Raw genomic sequence first — 19,389 nt, 5'->3', positions numbered from 1 at the left:
AATATCATTTTGTAGTTTATTTGATTACATTATGTTAAATATCTAAATTATGTTTATCGGTTTATTTTTATTTTTTATTATATCTCAGTCTTAAAATTATTGGTGATGCAAAACTTTTGGCTATAGCTGTACCTTCAAAGCTGAGGGAAAACACAACCAGTAACCAAGAGGCTGTTGCAGATCTCTGTTAATGTTGGTTCGATGACGGACAGACAGCTGCAGTTGCTTAGTTGGCCTGGGATCAAGAATACAAGTGGTGGGCTTTATGCTTGATTTCAGTTACTATGGAAGTAACCATAGCAAACTGTTCAATGGGTGTTCAGCTTAGGTTATTAATAAGTGGACTTTACATGTTTTTAACCTTATTTGTGAAGAATTAGGTATTCATGTATCTCTGAAGATTCTGTGATTTGCTATACTATTATAAAGGGCCTTGTGCATATATATATATGAAACTGGTTTAAAATCCAACACACGGTTTATATTATCACAAAATGCAGTATAATATAAACTGAGATTTTAGGCAGTCGTTGGATATTTATACAGATAAAGAATGTTGTCTGTTGATATGGTGTTTGAACACATTTCAATATGTTTATTTGCTTTTTTACTGGGATACATACAGTATAGAACAGTTTAACCCTAAAGAGCAGGTTTTATATGTTCTTAGTATATTTGTCAGTAGACAATTCATATCATTCCTGAATTGACCTAGGCTAGATGGTTACAGTAAAACAGAAATAGTAAAACCCAGTTGTGTCTGAGAATGCATGTCAAAAATAAAGCTTAAAAGAAGAATGTTTTTGTTCTCATGAGTGGAAATAGCCATACATTAATCCCACACAACCTTTCAACAGACGTATCACCTTTGATTCAAATTCATCCGCCACTTACATGTCCTTATGTTATAACATTTAATATCTATAATAATGAATCGTGGCTATGGTCATGTTACTTTAAAAAAAAATGTCAGACCTGGAATCAAATTGTAATATTTTAAATGAAAAAACTGAATAGTATGAAGTACCAGTTATTACATTTTTTTAAAAAAGAAAAACAGCACAGTGAAATAACGGATCCAGAATTGAATCAACTTGTACTTGACCGAAACAAATATACAATAAAGGCTTCTAAATGGGCTGTGAATATCCTACAAAACTTTCCAAGAAAAAAGTAGACTTGTATTTAATGTACTTTCTAAGGACGAGTAGAACAGTCTCCTCAGGGAATTTTATGTTGCTTCCGTGAGGAAGATGGGATGCAATACAGAGCAAGCTTCAAAAGCAAGCATTCTCACACAGGCTCCGCTGCTTTCATGTGCAGCTCCCCTTCTGGCAGTTTTTCAAACTGCACATTATCTGGAAATCTTCATGTGAACATTTATTCACAAATCACTGATCTATAGTTAAAGTTAGTGTTTTAACAGATTTATTCATGCAATTTACTAAGTTTAAATATGTATGTCCATTAATGAAGTAGTAAATTAGCAAGTAATATGTTAATATAATTAATATACAGAAATGATTTACTTAATACACATTTTAATCAATATTTATTATAGTTATAAATAAACTGATGTTGATTTATTAAAATAAAACACTTTTAAACAAATACTTTTTATTTTTCACTGGAACTATTTTCATGTGCGTAGTGATATGTACTGTTATTGGAATATATATATATATATATATATATATATATATATATATATATATATATATATATATATATATATATATATATATATATATATATTAAATGTGCTGTGTTCATTTAAAAAGTGAATACATCTAATCATAATTATAATCGTGTTATGATAGTACTAAGGTACTCCAGGGGGTGGGTTGACATGATATAACCGCATACTTAAGGGTTAAAGGCACTCTGCTTCGCGTCATGTAACACCTTAAGTGTGCGGTTATATCATATCAACCAACTCCCTGCCGTGCCTTAATGCTTCATTATGCATAATGCGTACACTTTTCAATGTGAAATCATGATGCCTTTTCCTTATTTTGAACACTTACTCCAGGTTGCAGATATGTGATAAACACTGAAGTAAATTAAGTTAAAACATTCATAATTAAGAAGAATAACCACCTTATTAAAATTGGGCATTGAAAAAAACACAATATTTTGACATCTCTGCAGAGTGAATAACCATTAGCCATTTGTACTGTATCAGTTGTACATTTTAAAAGCCAGAGCAGCCTGTGTTGTGTGTGAACTGTAGAATTAGGTGCCGACCCTCAGACATATCTTCTGGCTATGGCATCTTTTTTCCTCACAAACAAGATTTCAAATGTTAGCATGTCCATTTTTTATGTTTATGATCCCTTCCCTTGCAAAAAAAGATTTAAATATCTGCAATCAAAGTGGGAAAAGTCTACTTTTTTCTTCTTATTTTGTATTGACAGGGGATTATGTTATTGACATACTTACATATTTGTCTGATATCTTTATCTTTTAAGAGTATAAATTGAGCTTCCTCATCATGAGCATATTGGTAGACATGAATACACAATATACCAATCATACAAACCACTTGATTTTTATCTTTTTCAATCAGCTTTCTCATAATTTGGGAATTTAAGTGTTAATATTACAGGTGTTTAAGGAAAAGAACTAACATAATGCTGTGATTGTGTTTTCTAGTGATACTGTGGATCTACTCCAGCCCAGCACTCATGTTACTTCTTCTGTGAAGACCATGACCAAGGCTCCGGGCAACGTCCCCCTACCTGCACCTGTCAATGTTGCACCAGTTCCAGCATTTAAATCCACTGCAGCCCCCGTCGCTGCCAAATCTGCAGGCTGGCAGCTCACTAACGCAGCAGGTATCAAATCATTTGTATAGTCTTCAAATGCTCATCACTGGTAATTCCAACCCCTGTAAAGATTTATTTTTTTATTTTTTTATTTTATTAGGCATTAATTAATTTAATTTTTTTAGTAATATTTCCCACAAATGTTAAATATTCCCCCCATTTGCAGTATGTGCATATACATATCATACATACGGAATTAGAGACTTAATTTAGCATATGACACTGGTATATTCTGTTAACAAGCAGTTTATTAGGTACTGACCCGGTACCTAATAAAATGGTATTCGCTTTTCTGTTGAATTCTTCTGACTGTGGTTTTGTTGATGAATCAATAGTTTTCTGTGGACTTGTAGCACAAACTGTAGATTCATTAATCAACAATGAATCTGCCCTGCACTCCCCTCCTCTTCAAAGCCACACAGCCACTTTTTAGTTAGAAGATTTGTACAATTAATCAATCAAAAGATCAAAGGGTGACATCACAGAAATGTTTTACAGTGTTCACCTGGATCTGAACAGCAATTTCTTTTTTTTTTTGGCACCAACATGAACAATGCTTTAAGAAAAATATTTGTTAGAAGGCCTTTGAAGTCTTATAATTAAGATTTGTGGCTCTGGCATTATCCCTGCCAAATCGTCTTAGACAAGTTGTCTTATACATAAAAGGGGAGATTCTGGTGAAAAGATCAGTGTTTTTGTGGCAGAATAAAAATGACTCTTGAAAGCCATAAAGAGCTGCTTCCTGACAGAGCACAGCAGATGTAGTTTATTACCCTCACAGCTGCCTGGTAAACCATGACAACAAAGAATTATTCATGGTTAAGCCCTCACAAAACCAGGTGACATACAATTTAAAGCCTTCATGTGAGGGTGTGTCTAGTGGCTTATGTTAAACAGGGAGGAGACACAACCAAAAGTTCTGTTAAAAGAAACAAGTGTGTTATTTGTGAACAAAAGAAAACTTGTTGCCTTTCAAGTATGAAATGTAACCATTACCGTATGGGTGTTTACCTTCGAAAGACCTTGTAACCTGAGTAAGATATATCAAAGCTGTTCGTCGAGCCTGTGACGCAGTCATGGCCCGCCCCCGAGGACATAAAAACACTGCAGTCACAGACCTCAACGCCATTTTTCCTTTCAGGAACTGACTTGACAGGTGAGCTGTTTCAGATAAGTATTTGTAACTTTTTCAGGTATGTATTTCACAATTTTTGTGTGATATTAAAATAGTCGCTGTAATAGTATTTGTGCACTACAGCCTGTTGTTTGATATGTCCCACTGTGGCCTTGTGCCCTGTGTGAAGCCAGCGGCTTCAGTCGCTCTTTCTCAGGGATCAAGCAACGTAAGTTGGCTGACTTTGTGCTCTCCTCACAGGCTGCAATAGCTCTGGCTGGAGTTATTTATTTCTCATTTTGGCTTAGGCTAAAATTACGAGACGGTTTGTATATTTTATGTACTTGTTACAATTGCTGTATTTTGTTGTAAATGTTTTCTCATTCAGTTTTTTTTCTGTTTTCACAAAGACTAAGCGCAGGCCTGTCTGCAACATGGTGCTGCGAGCACACGTGTAGTGACAGCAGCTGCTGGGCTCAGCAGCACTGTGCAGGACCACGATACTTGCTTCAGTTGTGGTTGCTTGCAATCTCCCACAGTATCTTGATGCCATTTTTGTGACAGTCTTAGCATCACAATTGCAAAGACTGTTAGTTCATTCTAACAAGCAGGATTCCCCCAGTCTCATGTGACTACTGACTCAATAGTTTTGCCAGTTGCTTGTACCAGTGGGCTTCCCTGGACATTACTACCACGGTAACTGCGAACCATTGGACCCGTACGGTACCGATGTCATCGACCCGCTCCATTCCCGGTACAAAACTGGGACCAAGGTTACCGCACCAGTACCGACCCAGTACCATGCCCATACCGTACCAACACGGTGCTAAAGTCATCGAACCGGTACTGAACCGACCCAGTACCGAACCGAACCAGTACCGGCACTGTACTCACATCATTCTGTTACCGTAGCAACCCAGTGCTAAGGTCAACCCGGTACCATACTGTACCAACTCGGTGCTAAAGTCAACAAACCATAACCGAACCGACCCGGTCCCTACCATTGCGACCCAGTGCTAAAGTCACCTATCCATACCGACCCAGTGCTAAAGTCATCGAACCGTTTCTACCTGGTCCTACGCGTCCAAACCGGTCTTGTTCGGGTCTTGACCCCCCAGGTTGCTGTCTATAAGTAGATTCGGCAGCACCTGTACATCTGTATACTGTACACTGCATTGCTTGTTTCTTGCATCGTGCCTGGGTTTTATCCCTGCGACACATGCACGACCAGTCTGCCTGTTGCTCTTTCTGTCTGGGGCCAGAGCATGCCAAGCAGGCACTGGTTAACCGCAGTTTCTGCGAGTTTTGTGCACCTTTCTCGAAAGTTGAGAAACATCTCTTCCACAGCTCTACAGAGCACTCTGCGTCCCTTACTCCTGCACAGCACTCTTCTCCATCACCCTTTGTTAGAGAGGTGGCTGCATCCTCACCCCATAGCTCTGTGCCAAGGGAGAGTGGACAATGCACACGGGAAAGTAGCCCACGCAGGAAACCGTCTTCACAATCTTCCTCATCTTCCTCTGCTTCTGTTTCTCCTCCCCGAGGAAGAGGAAGAAGAGTCGCCGTTCCAAGCAGATGGAAAAGCTCCGGGCAGCTGTTTCCCACAAAGGAACGATGCTTGCAGAATTACTGCCTGAACATTCGCCACTGCCTGCCCCACCTGTCCCGTTGAGATTGGCAACAGGAGGACATACTCTCCATCGCCGCCTCTGATGAGGGAGGCGAACAGGAGCTAGTGTTCCCGTGAGAGGATGTGGAGTCAGACCGCCTGTCCCCTGCGGTTAAGCTCTCCCTGTCAGCAGAGCTTCTACCGCTGATTTAGAGGGCCACTGCAGTCTTGCAAGTGACCTGGCCTACAGAAGGCACAACAAGGCAGTTTGTCTTTTGATGATGAGCCTACCACCTCTCTGGTGTGCCCCCCCCACCCCCCCACCCCCCCACCCCCCCAGTGCACCCGGATTTTCTTTTTGAAATCCAGTCGTCCTGGGACCATCCGGCTAGGTCGATGGACACGCTATATAGGGTGCATGATGCGGAGAAGCTGGGCCTGGACCATTTTCCACTGGTGGCTTCAGTTGCCTCTTTGGTCCAGGCGTCTAGTTCAGCACTCCTGTCCAAGGCCACTACCTGCTCCAACGAGCAGTGCCTGGTCTCGGAGGTGCTCCTCAAGCGTACCTATTCAGCCAGTGCGTTCGCCGCACGTCTGCACAACTATAATAGTAGTCAAAGGCCCTCACCACAACAGCTGGAGGAGCTGCGCCTGGTTAATAAGAACCTGCTTCGTGTATCAAAACAACAGGCAGGCTGTAGGCAGCTTTGGCTTTCCCAGGCACGCGTGCCTGACGGGAACAAAGCATCGTTGTTGGATGTCCCTATTACACCAGGGCATACATTTGGATGAGATGCTGCAGTGTTCTTACCGCGCGCGCAGGGGAATCCACGAAGGAGCTTGTTCGCTTGCTTCCCAAGTGACCACCCCCAGTGCACAAACCAGCTACTCACTGCAGTTCAAGCACGGTCCCCCTCTCTTTCGGGTTGTGAATGTAACATTACACAGATCCACAGGATGCGGTGGTGTCTCAGGTAGCAGCGCTTCTGCAAAAATGGGCTATTCACATGATAGACCCCCTCCAGTTGGAGAAACGGTTCTACTCCAAGTACTTCCTTGTGCGCAAGCGGGATGGTGGTCTCAGACCGATCCTAAACCTCCGGCAGGTCAACGAAGGAGACTCAAAGTCATCAGAGTGCTCAATTATCATTTGTGCCTAGTCTCCAGCACAGGCAGAGGTCCACATGGAACTTTCACCTTCAACGGTTGGGCTTTACAGTGTGGAGGACTGTGGCAGGATGGCTTGCAGTGGTGAGGTGTGGTGACGTCACGGACCAGGAAGTAACTGAACCAAAACAGTGGATGGGCGGGTGAAACTGAACACAACGGTGATCAGCTGATTTTATTAAATCATAAACCAAAAGATTTAAACAAACAAAACACAAAACAAAAAGGCGCGTTGGCCAAAAAAATAAACAGAAACAAGTATACTTAAATATAGCAATTGTTCTTATTTTTCCTCGCTCTCTCCTCTCCCCGTACTCTCCTCTGTACACTCAACCCCGCAGCACGGACAGCTGCAGGTTCTTATACTCTGGCCGAGGGGTTAACTAGCTGCTAATTATCTTGTTACCCCTCAGCCACAGTCTGCACGCGTTTAGTAAGGATGCGTGACTGTCAGCTAGTTAAATAATCAGTAGCTGATCAGCCACGCATCCTCACAAGGTTTTTAAATATAAAAACAGTAAGAAATATGCAGCGCTGTTATCCACGCCGCAAACAATAATATAAATAATAATAAATAAATATATAGGGGCGGGACACTCCGCCACAAGGACATATTCCCTGAATATGATATTAATACCTGAACGTGTATTAGAAATGTAACTGGACTGACTAATGAAACTGCTGTGTTTTGAGAAACAGGGCAAACTACTGTGTCTTGAGAAAAGGGCCCCTTTATTGCAGACATACTGAACTGGATGACTAAGATAGGTGGCATCTGGACTGGATTAGGCTAAAAGGACAGTTGAATTATGCACAAATAATTCACAACTGCAACAACTCCATGTTTGACGCAGGGAGGACATTAAAACATCAAAGGACTGTGAGTTTTAAAGAGGCAAGATACACCAATGACCTCAAAGTGGCTATTTAGCAAAAAGTGAAAAGACTATAAATATCCAAGCAACATTTTGCGCTCCACATTGAATACTAAACAAGGTGCTGTCACTCTGCTAAGCAAAGCTGCAACTCAGACACCTCCCTCTCAGTACTGCTGAAATAATTAATACAATTGAAGCCATAAAGATGCACGGAATACTAAAAAAGTAACCGCTTGGGCTGTGTCAGTTTTTAATGATTGGTCAGCACAAACAAAAAATAATATGGACTGGAAAACTGCATCTAAGACTGAGACAAACACAGTTTTAAGAAGTTTCTTTACTGAAGTGATAACATCAGATGGCACACTGTATTCAGTTAGCAGCTACACAAGCTTGCGAGCTGGCCTGAATCGTTTTTTTTTTTTAATTCTCCCACAGTGGGACGATCTATAAACCTAATTTCAGATAACCACTTTAAAACAGCAAACAGCATCTTAATTACTGTTCTGAAAACTTACAGGTGACAACAGAAAGACAAGTCAATATCCTGCTGTATCCCAAACAGACTTAAACAAACTTAAGTCATCGTCTGCTATCACTCCTCCTACAGCACTTTGCTTATTATGTAAAGTGTGGCTGGACATACAGCTAAACATGGCCAGACGTGGCAGAGCGGGACTTAGAGAACCCAAACCAAGTTCATTCGCAATCAAGCAAGATGAAAATGGGATAGACTATGTGACGTTACAGTATAACGAAGCTACACAAAATCAGAAGCACCACACAGAGGCAAACAAGGACCAGCCCTGAGGTTTCATGTATGCCTTGCCGGGAAACCCGATGTGCCCAGTGTCATCATTTAAAAAATACCTTTCAAAACTGCCCCCAGGCACGTCAGCTTTTTATCTACATCCCAGGTGTCACCCACAAGAATATCTCGACATCCAGGATGTGTGGTACACATTGGAGCCCATGGGTATTAACTATCTTTGCAAGCTGATGGTCACCCTTAGTAAGGAAGCCAATCTATCATCTAATCATTCTGATTTGCATAAAGAAGGAAAAACATTGAGTGAAATATCTTGCATCACTCGATTTTCAAGGTGTGATATCTGAAGCATAATCAACAAGTACAGAGAAATATCATCTATAATTGACAAACCCAGGACTGGAAGACCCAAAAAGCTGTCTAACAAGGATGAGCAATACTTGAAGATAATATCCTTAAGGAATAGAAATAAGACAAGCATTGCAGGAATAGAAAGAAGACAAGCATTGAATTGACAACAGAACTGGCAGAAGGCACAGGTGTCGTTGTCCATGAAATCAACAGTACGAAGGTCACTCTTGAAATCAGGACTTAAAGGATGTGTTGCAGTAAGAATACCTCTGTTAAGAAAGGAGAACAAGACTAAAAGGCTCAAATATGCATAACAACACAGAAATTGGAACAATGGTCAAAGGTGCTTTGGACTGTTGATGGATGGACGCCACCTGTTCCGCCTTCTATTATAAAATATAAAAGAAGTTCAGTCAGAAAACTTGTTTTTGTATGTTTCCACATGTTTCTACTAAAAATTATCTAATTAGAATAATCGATAAATCAGGATTATTTAAAAATATTGAATCTAAAGTGATAATGGCTAGTCCATATTATTGTGTTGCATTACTTTTTAAATTCAGCATTATACACCAGCATTATACACCATATTTATCTGGTTGACTAGATATTATCTGAGGTAAATACCAATATATACAGTGTTACCTCGCTATAAGGTTGTCGATTGTAACGTGCCTCGGATGTAACGCTCCTACAGCATGTCCCTCAATTCCCTATACTAGTGATTCATGTAATATTTCTACAGTAAATACAGTACTGGTGTTGTTCAAACTATAAACAACTTCTCAGTCTAACTTCTGTTTCTGTCTCTCCCTTTTGATACAGTATCTGAACTAAAGAAAAGCTGCACTGGCACTTTATAACACAGACCTCTTATTCAGCATTTGTTTTATAAGTAAATAAATATTAGGCCTATTACGTGGTTATCTTTTCTAATGTATTTACTTTTTTGCTGCTTCGCTTCAGCCCCACTCCGGCAGCCAAATCTGGGGCGAGCCCGTTCCCTCTCCCGACCCGCTCTCCTTCACGCACATGGTTTGCTTGTCTGTCGCTTCAAACTGATCTCCGTTTAGCCAGGCTATTTATAGTTTAAAAACTGCTAATTAAAATGATCCATGAGTGGCGTTAATTCACAGAAAGTTACATTTTTGCTTCACCTATATGTGCATTATAGAGATGGAGTTATTTTATTTTGTATTTTTATCAGATGAGTGGTGTTGTGTCCCGCGGTGCCCCCCTCCTCCAGTTATAATGCTCATATTGTGTGTCCCAGAGACCCGTGTTATAGTGAGGGAGCACTGTGTGTGTGTGTGTGTGTGTGTGTGTGTCTATATATATATATATATATATATATATATATATATATATATATATATATATATATATATATATAAAAAGAGAGAGCCAGAGAGAGAATAATAGATGGGCCTCTTCAGTGAGTTGCAGCAAAATAATTCCATGTAGGGTTTCTGTGACGTCATAAATTGTTTCAGTGCTGCACAGACATTCTATGTCGTTATCCGTTAGTGCTTCAGCTTTATTTGGATTATTGCCCTTTTCCCATTCCTCTCCAGTTTCTCTGAGATACGAATATATCAGCTTTACATCATTTTTTTTTAACGTATTCTCTATTTTGTTGATCATTAATGAACATTTCCGTACTGTGTGTGTGTTGTTGAGTAATTGAAAACAAGACATTTTGTGTTTGAATTGAAAGTGATGGTTTTGGAGTTGAACAGGTCAAAGTTCAAGTATATTTTCCTCTAGAGGAATTATCACTTTTTGACGTCACTACTGTGGTATTATGCCTTTTTTTCGAATGGCTCAGGATGCAATTATAGCCTTCATCCGTGTGTGTATATATATATACACTACCGGTCAAAAGTTTTAGAACACCTCCATTTTTCCAGTTTTTATTGAAATTTACGCAGTTTAATGTCTCAATGTACTCTGAAATTAAAGCATAGAACAAATAAACAATTGGAGATAAAAAAGAAATCATGGAATCATTTTGTTTAACAAAATTTAGTCTAAATTTTTGACTCATCAAAGTAGCCACCTTTTGCAGATATAACAGCCGAACACACTCGTGGCATTCTTTCTACAATGGAAATCAAATATTGTTCAGAAAGTTCTTCCCAACACTGTTGCAGAAGTTCCCACAAATGTGTTGCACTTGTAGGTTGCTTTGCTTTCACCCTTCTGTCCAGTTCATCCCAAACCAGCTCGATTGGGGTGTAAGTCTGGAGACTGTGCTGGTCATTCCATGATTTGAAGCCTACTGTCTTGTTCTTTTCTTCTAAGGTAGTTCTGACATAGCCTGGAGGTATGTTTTGGGTCATTATCTTGCTGTAGGATGAACCCCTGACCAACTAGGCATATACCAGAGGGTATTGCATGGCGCTGCAAAATGATGTTTGTAAGTAATAGGGCAGCAATGTGGAGTAGTGGTTAGGGCTCTGACTGGAGGGTTGTGGGTTCAATCCCCAGTGGGGGACACTGCTGTTGTACCCTTGAGCAAGGTACTTTACCTAGATTGCTCCAGTAAAAACCCAACTGTATAAATGGGTAATTGTATGTAAAAATAATGTGATATCTGTATAATGTGAAATAATGTATAATGTGATATCTTGTAACAATTGTAAGTCGCCCTGGATAAGGGCGTATGCTAAGAAATAAATAATATTAATAATAATAATAATAATCAACAAAAGTTGGGACACCTGTAGGAATTGTTAGCATCAACATTCAAGGCTTAATTTACTTCCATTGCTGCAGAACAGCTGTAAGTTGTTAACCCATTACTTGTTCCCTGAAAAAGGCCTTTTTGTATAACTCTGAAATGTACATTATTTTTCAGTTTTTGGTAACCCAAACTTTTTTTTTTAACCTCTGGCAGTTTACCGCTTACCTTTGTACCATTTAAGGTTATTCACTGGACTTGAACTGCTTAAATTTCAATAAAAACTGGAAAAATGGGGGTGTTCTAAAACTTTTGACCGGTAGTGTGTGTATATATATATATATATATACACACACACACACACACACACGGATGAAGGCTATAATTGCATCCTGAGCTTGTTTAGATTTACTTAATTGTCGATTTAGTTACAAATCAAATATGTGACTGACAGTGGCCCGAATGAGCGGTTGTTCTGTGAATTTGTTACACATTTACTAAAAAATAAAAAAATTTAAATAAAAAATAAATGCTTTAAAAGACTAAATTCCCATTGGGATTTTTTTTTTGTTTGTTTGTTTTTTTAAGATTCTATTGATTTAGGTCTCGAGCATTGTGAACAGGATGTGAGTGGTGATAATAAAGGCAATGTCCAGACCAGAGTTCTCCCAAAAACGTCTGTGTTTTTAATTTCAATAATTATAATAAATAATAATAATAACCCCCCCCCCCCTTTTGCCAGCGATGGTATCGGGGGGAACACGACAGGTTTACAGTCCTTAATAACAAAAAGAATGACACTCCTGAACCACAATCCTCCGTGCACGAAACTGTGCTCTTTCTTCCGGGGTCGTGGTGAGTGCTGGTGCTATGTTGTGCTTTGAGGGACGTGCTCCGGGTCTAATGCTGGCTCCGCGGCTGCAGCTCCCGACTCTCACTCCTCCTCTGTCAGAGACAAAACAAAACAATAACAGAGACACAGGCTCCGGCTGGATACCGTCATCAGCGCAAGGGGGCCGTACTAACGTAACTGCTTCCCCTTTGTACCCAGAACCTCCTCCTTGCAAACAACCCGTTGCCATGGTTTCTCCAATAGGGGCCTGCCCCGCAGCTGATTGCAATGGAATCCTTCCAGGTACATGCAACTACGCGCTCCCCCTAATATGGTCACCTTCCGGTTTCCGCCTACCGTCAAGGCAGTCCATCTAGGAGGAAGCATACGATCCACCTTACCAAGCGCCTTCTTTGGTCGGGAGGGAGATTTACAGTTTGAATTCTTTCTCTCTCTGTCACACATCTCACCCCTCAGAGTGATGCCGAAGGCACACTCGGCCAATTCTAAGTTCCCCAATGGGCCCCCCTCCCTTGAAAAAAAATCTGCATTTTGATGCTCCTTACCCGCACGATGTTTCACTGTATAGTGGAAGGGTTGCAGCGCCAGATACAACCGAGTTATCCGAGCGTCATTGTCCTTCATCGTATGCAACCACCTTAAAGGAGCATGATCAGTGACAAGAGTGAAAGAACGCCCCAGCAAGTAATAGCGAAGGGCATGAGTGGCCCATTTGATGGCCAAACACTCCTTCTCAATGACGGAGTAGTTAATCTCCCGTGGAGCCAATTTTTTGCTCATGTAAATAATCGGGTGTTCTACCCCGTCAACTTGCTGGGACAGGACCGCCCCCAGACCAATCTGGGAGGCATCGGTCTGGAGGATGAACTCCTTACTGAAATCTGGTGAAATAAGTGCTGGGGCCTGGCATAGTCTCCTCTTAATCGTGTCAAAGGCCCCCTGACACTCCCCTGTCCACTTAACTATTTTTGGAGCCGTCTTTTTGGTGAGCTCTACCAAGGGGTTAACTATGGTGGCATACTCGGGGATAAAGCGGCGATAATAGCCTGCTAACCCCAATAGTGATCTCACCTGCGGTTTGGTTCTCGGGATCGCCGTCTCCACTAGAGCCTGGACTTTAGAAGCGATCGGCTTTACCCGCCCATTACCCATAAGGAAGCCAAGATACTGGGTTTCTTGTTTGCCGAATGCACACTTGCCCAGGTTAGCCGTCAGCCCCGCCTCCCTCAGAGACTGTAGGACGGCCGAAAGTCTAATAATATGCTCTCTCCAGGTAGAGCTGAAAATCACCACGTCATCAATCGGCATACTGCTGATGGGGCGCTAGGACCTGGTCCATCAGTCTCTGAAAGGTGGCCGGGGCTCCATGCAACCCAAAGGGCATGGTCTGGAAATGGAACAAGCCACCCGGGGTAGAGAAAGCAGTTTTCTCTTGCGAACTCTGGGTCAGTGGAATTTGCCAGTATCCCTTCGTCAGATCCAAAGTCGAAATCAACCGCGCTCCTCCCAGTCGGTCGAGGAGCTCGTCTACCCGAGGCATGGGATATGCATCAAACTTGGAGATGGCATTAACCTTTCTGAAATCCACGCAGAACCGAGTGGAGCCGTCCTTCTTAGGCACCATCACTATCGGGCTGCTCCACTCGCTCCGGGAAGGCTCAATGACTCCAAGCTCGAGCATATCCCCCACCTCCCGGCCAACGGCACCCCTGCGACTCTCCGGGATTCGATACGGTCTCTCTCGAACCCTGACACCTGCGGGAGTAATAATAGCATGTTCAATCATATTAGTTCTGCCAGGCAAGTCAGAAAAAACATCACCAAATTGTTTCACTAACCCACGGAGTTCACACTTCTGATCAGGAAGTAATTGTTCCCCCATCGGAATGTTAACTGTAGCTGGTGTACTGACAGAGGGACCAAAATCCTCTTCTATACTGTCATTGGCTATAAACAGGGCCTCCCTTTCATTGTAGTGTTTTAATAAATTAATATGGTAAATTTCAGTTTTGTTCCGGCGATCGGGTTGTCTGATTTCGTAGTTTACATTACCAATTGCCCGCATCACCTCATATGGTCCCTGCCACTTAGCGTACAGTTTAGACTCCGAAGTGGGAAGTAGCAGCAGTACCTTATCTCCTGGCCGAAAAGTCAGAATCCGTGCTTGTTTATTGTACTGCTGCTCTTGCCGATGCTGAGCCTGTTTTAAGTTCTCGTGTGCCAACTGACCAACCAATTGCAGGCGATCTCTCAACATAATTACATATTTAACTATGTTTTTAGCATCTTTATTTTGCTCCTCCCATCCTTCCTTTACAAGATCAAGGACCCCTCGTGGCTGTCTCCCGTACAGCAGCTCAAAGGGAGAGAACCCGGTCGAGCTCTGAGGCACCTCTCTCACTGCAAACATCAGGTAGGGAAGGAGTTTAGCCCAATGTTTTTGCTCCTGGTTGACAAACCGCCTCAGCATCTGCTTCAATGTCTGATTAAAACGTTCCACCAAACCATCCGATTGCGGGTGATAAACGGAGGTCCGAATGGATCGAATTTGTAATAATTTATACAGTTCCTTTAAACACCGTGACATAAAATTAGTTCCGTGATCAGTCAGAATTTCTTTGGGGATCCCTACTCTTGCTATGATCTGCACTAACTCTTTTGCAATCGCTAATGCACTAGTGGACCTCAATGGTACTGCCTCTGGATATCTGGTCGCGTAGTCCACCACTACTAAAATATGCGTATATCCACAGTCAGACTGGCTCAATGGGCCCACTATGTCCATTGCAATGCGTTCAAAGGGGATATTGATCAGGGGCAGTGGAACCAATGGGGCCGGGCGAACCCGCCCCGGCGCTACCTGTTGGCACTCTCTACAGGTCGCCACATACCGCTTCACCTCACTGTACACTCCCGCCCAGTAAAATCGAGCCAATATTCGTTCCTGAGTCTTTTCGCTACCTAAGTGGCCCGAACAAGGGACATCATGAGCCAACCGCATGATCTCATGTCGAAAAGACTGAGGAACGAGTAACTGTGTTACAGTCTGCCCTGTGCTCGGGGCTCGGGATACTCTATACAGCAAATGCCCAAGCACAATGTCGTGAGGGTATGTGAGCGGCCGATTGCCATCTACTTCCTTCCCCTCGATAGACCGAACCTGCCCCCAGAGGTTAGCCAGCGTAGGATCATTTTTTTGCTCGTACGCTAGATCAACATCTCGGTCCCAGACTTTCGGTATATCGAGCGGGGATATGGTAGCCTCAGCACTAGGGGTCTCAGTAACTCGGCCCGGTCGGTCACACTGGATCCCAGTTCCCTTTCCCTGGCGTTTATCAGACGTGGAGGAGTCTCCTACCAAACCCCAACCTCGTGTCATTGATGCACCCTCCCATTTTTCCACCCTTCTCTCTCGTTTAGTTTTTTTTGGGCGGAACCGAGAGGGGAACAGATCAGCATGCAGCGGAAAAATATCTCCAATAGTTTCCCCCGCTGCTCCTATGGTCTTACCGGAGACTGGCTCTACCTTTTGGTTTATAATTGTTTCGAAACATGGCCAGTCTCGACCTAAAATAACAGGGTATGGCAACCTTTTTGCCACCGCCACAATTACACGGCGGGTGTGACTACCAATGGTCACATCTAATTTAGTGAGGGGGTAGTCCTTGTTATCTCCATGGATACAGGAGATGACCACTAACCCACGTGACCACCAAGGTACCCCTTCTAAGAGAGTTTCCGAAATCAAGGTCTGACCACACCCAGAGTCCACTAATGCGTGGGTGCTCACATTACCAACCCGCACATCAACAATACAAGGTCCCTCCCAATCATTACCCCTGGACTTACCTGTCGCCGGTACCAAATAATGCGAAGCCGCACCACACTCCATTGCTGAGGGGCAATTCCGGGCAAGGTGGCCGACCCCATGGCACCGGTAACATTCCAGAGGGAGAGGCGCCCACGGAGCCTGATTGTCCCGCTGCCGACCTGACAGCGGGGAGGGGGCCCCTGTTCTACCCCAGCTGGGGGTTGACCTCGGCCTCCAGTGTTGTGGAGCGAGGCCACCCGTTGGGGAACGTGAGGGTGCTGGTCCAGACGTGAAGGGTGTGTGTGGGTGAAGGGGCCCCGGCCTTGGGCCCGCCATCCTGGGTCTGATGAAGGTCAGCGTGGGATGTATCGGCGTGGGCAGCGGTGTGGGCATAGAGTCCTCGTACCCCTCAGCCAACCTGACCGCGGCGTCCAGCGTGGTGGGCCGGTGCCGGCTGACCCAATTACTGGCTTCTGGCCCCAGCAACTGTATAAATTGTTCAATGGTGACAATCTCAGCCACCTCCTCTGCTGTGCGTTCACCAGGGCAGAGCCACCGGGTCACCTGGTCCACCAACTGCTGGGCCATTACTCGGGGTCGGACTCCTTCTGGGCGTTGGTACTCCCGGAACCGGCGGCGGTGCGTCTCCTCCGTGATGTCCAGTCGCTGAAGGATGGCTTTCTTTACAAGATCATAATCCATGGCTTGTTCATGGGTTAAAGCGTGGTAGGCTGCCTGGGCTTCCCCGATCAGATTGGGTCCCAGCTGGGTAGCCCACCACTCCCGAAGCCATAGGGCTGCTGTCGCCTGCCTTTCAAAGGATGTTAAATAGGCCTCGGGATCATCCAGCGACATCTTCACCACTTTAGGTTTCGGAGGCGCTACTGCTGGTTCGGCCACCGGTTCCCTCCTCTGGTTGGCCGCGAGGAACATGGCATTCATCCTCTCCATCACCGCTGCCAAGGTCTCTTCATGCCTCCGTGCCTGAGCCTCCATCATGGTGTTCAGTGCTGCAGGGTCCATTGTAAAATCCCGTTTCTGACACCACTTGTGAACAGGATGTGAGTGGTGATAATAAAGGCAATGTCCAGACCAGAGTTCTCCCAAAAACGTCTGTGTTTTTAATTTCAATAATTATAATAAATAATAATAATAACCCCCCCCCCCCCCCCCCCCCCCTTTGCCAGCGATGGTATCGGGGGGAACACGGCAGGTTTACAGTCCTTAATAACAAAAAGGATGACACTCCTGAACCACAATCCTCCGTGCACGAAACTGTGCTCTTTCTTCCGGGGTCGTGGTGAGTGCTGGTGCTGTGCTGTGTTGTGCTGTGAGGGACGTGCTCCGGGTCTAATGCTGGCTCCGCGGCTGCAGCTCCCGACTCTCACTCCTCCTCTGTCAGAGACAAAACAAAACAATAACAGAGACACAGGCTCCGGCTGGATACCGTCATCAGCGCAAGGGGGCCGTACTAACGTAACTGCTTCCCCTTTGTACCCAGAACCTCCTCCTTGCAAACAACCCGTTGCCATGGTTTCTCCAATAGGGGCCCGCCCCGCAGCTGATTGCAATGGAATCCTTCCAGGTACATGCAACTACGCGCTCCCCCTAATATGGTCACCTTCCGGTTTCCGCCTACCGTCAAGGCAGTCCATCTAGGAGGAAGCATACGATCCACCTTACCAAGCGCCTTCTTTGGTCGGGAGGGAGATTTACAGTTTGAATTCTTTCTCTCTCTGTCACAAGCATAGACAGCTGTTGACCATTTCACCAACTACAGTATGCTTAGGTATTTTTTTTTATTACTGCAGTGCACGTCTGTAGGCTACTTATTCCAAAACTTTATCCCAAAAAAAGACAGGAGTATGTTGTATGAGCAGGGTTAGAAACGAACGCTTGCCTGAGACAAATTATAAAGCTGATGAGGACTAGATGATGTCTGTTTCTCAGTAGTCCTGTGGGCGAGTGCTTATAACAAGTATACAGATATACTCCAACGTTCACAGGATTGCATTTAAAAAATGCGGGAAAAGTCAATTTTCTAATGAGGATAAGCAGTGGTGAACAAACAGAATGCTTTCAAAACAGTCACTTAGAACTGAAACCTCCCTTCATCTCTGCTTGTCATACCGAATGTTGCATTATTTTGAGATATGCGAATGCACCAGACCGTCATTGAATTTTGTCCGTACTTGTGCAATTAATGTATTCCTTGCCATGGCCTAACTGTGAACTTTCAGTATAAACAAAATTGACCTTTTAGACATCAAAACAATATAAAAACGGCCATTTCCTCACATTTTTTCATTTTTCAATTATATATTTCTTTTTTGAAAAAGCCCAATTGCTTGAACACAACACACTTATTTGATAGGTTGATCTTTAATCAGTGTAAAATATTAAAGCATTTAAAACTATAGATTGAAGGGATGATTACTTAACAATGTCTTATTACTAACATATTCGTTACCATAATTGTGTTAGTGTCTAACCCTGATGAGGTATGCCAGTATATGCAAATATATCTGGTTAGCATGTTACAGTATATTTAATGTGGGGGAACATTGTTATCTATGCAGACAGAGATTACAAGATTTATCACATAGAACTAAATTGGATTATGTTATATATTGGAATGTGCATGCAACTGAGGGGAATTGGTAAATCTCTAAAAACTGAAGAAACATAATTTATTTTTAAAACAATGAGGCTGCTGTTTCCTTGTCACCCATTCTCCTTGCAGTGATCATTTTGCACCTTCCCTGTCAGTTTCAGCCCAGGACAGAGTTTGAAGATATTTGTCATGTAGAGATTACATTGTTTTTATAGCATTTTATTTTTTTTCACAAGCAGATTTGTCCAAAAAGCTGTCAGACAGTTGTTCAGTGAAATGTTCTTCTTCAGTTTTCATTAATAGTTTCCCTGCAGATATTCACAGATAATATTTTCTGGCAAATGGAAAAAGAATGTTTTTAGAATACTTAATATTTTCTTTTTAAATCGCACTGTCTTGTGCTCTTGCCAGACTGGTCCTGTATTTGTTCAGCTAGTTTTAGTTTTTTTTGTTATGTTTTGTTTTGTTTTTTCCAATACCATTAGTTAGCGGACAATAATTGTCATTTTCATTTTCTTGTATGGATTTTGATGGAAAGATGATCATTATTTTTTTCATTATTTATTTCTTAGCAGACGCCCTTATCCAGGGCGACTTACAATTGTTGCAAGATATCACATTATTTTTACATACAATTACCCATTTATACAGTTGGGTTTTAACTGGAGCAATCTAGGTAAAGTACCTTGCTCAAGGGTACAGCAGCAGTGTC

At 42.9% G+C, this 19,389-nt stretch overlaps 1 protein-coding gene across 4 annotated transcripts in view; it reads left to right on the top strand.

Annotated features, from left to right (window-relative positions):
* The window catches only part of LOC117409409 (PDZ and LIM domain protein 5-like), a 196,221-nt gene that overhangs the window by 154,917 nt on the left and 21,915 nt on the right, over nt 1-19,389 (top strand). For all 4 annotated transcript variants that reach the window (XM_034905766.2, XM_034015408.3, XM_034015405.3 and 1 more), the window contains one exon: nt 2,656-2,837. In XM_034905766.2, the coding sequence (XP_034761657.2) occupies nt 2,656-2,837 (182 nt within the window). The remainder of the gene's footprint in view (nt 1-2,655; nt 2,838-19,389) is intronic.

The sequence above is a fragment of the Acipenser ruthenus genome, chromosome 2 (assembly GCF_902713425.1).
Source record: "Acipenser ruthenus chromosome 2, fAciRut3.2 maternal haplotype, whole genome shotgun sequence".
Lineage (NCBI taxonomy): Eukaryota > Metazoa > Chordata > Actinopteri > Acipenseriformes > Acipenseridae > Acipenser > Acipenser ruthenus.
The sequence above is the reverse complement of the archived record's forward strand: the minus strand, read 5'-3'. Positions and strand labels throughout refer to the sequence as shown.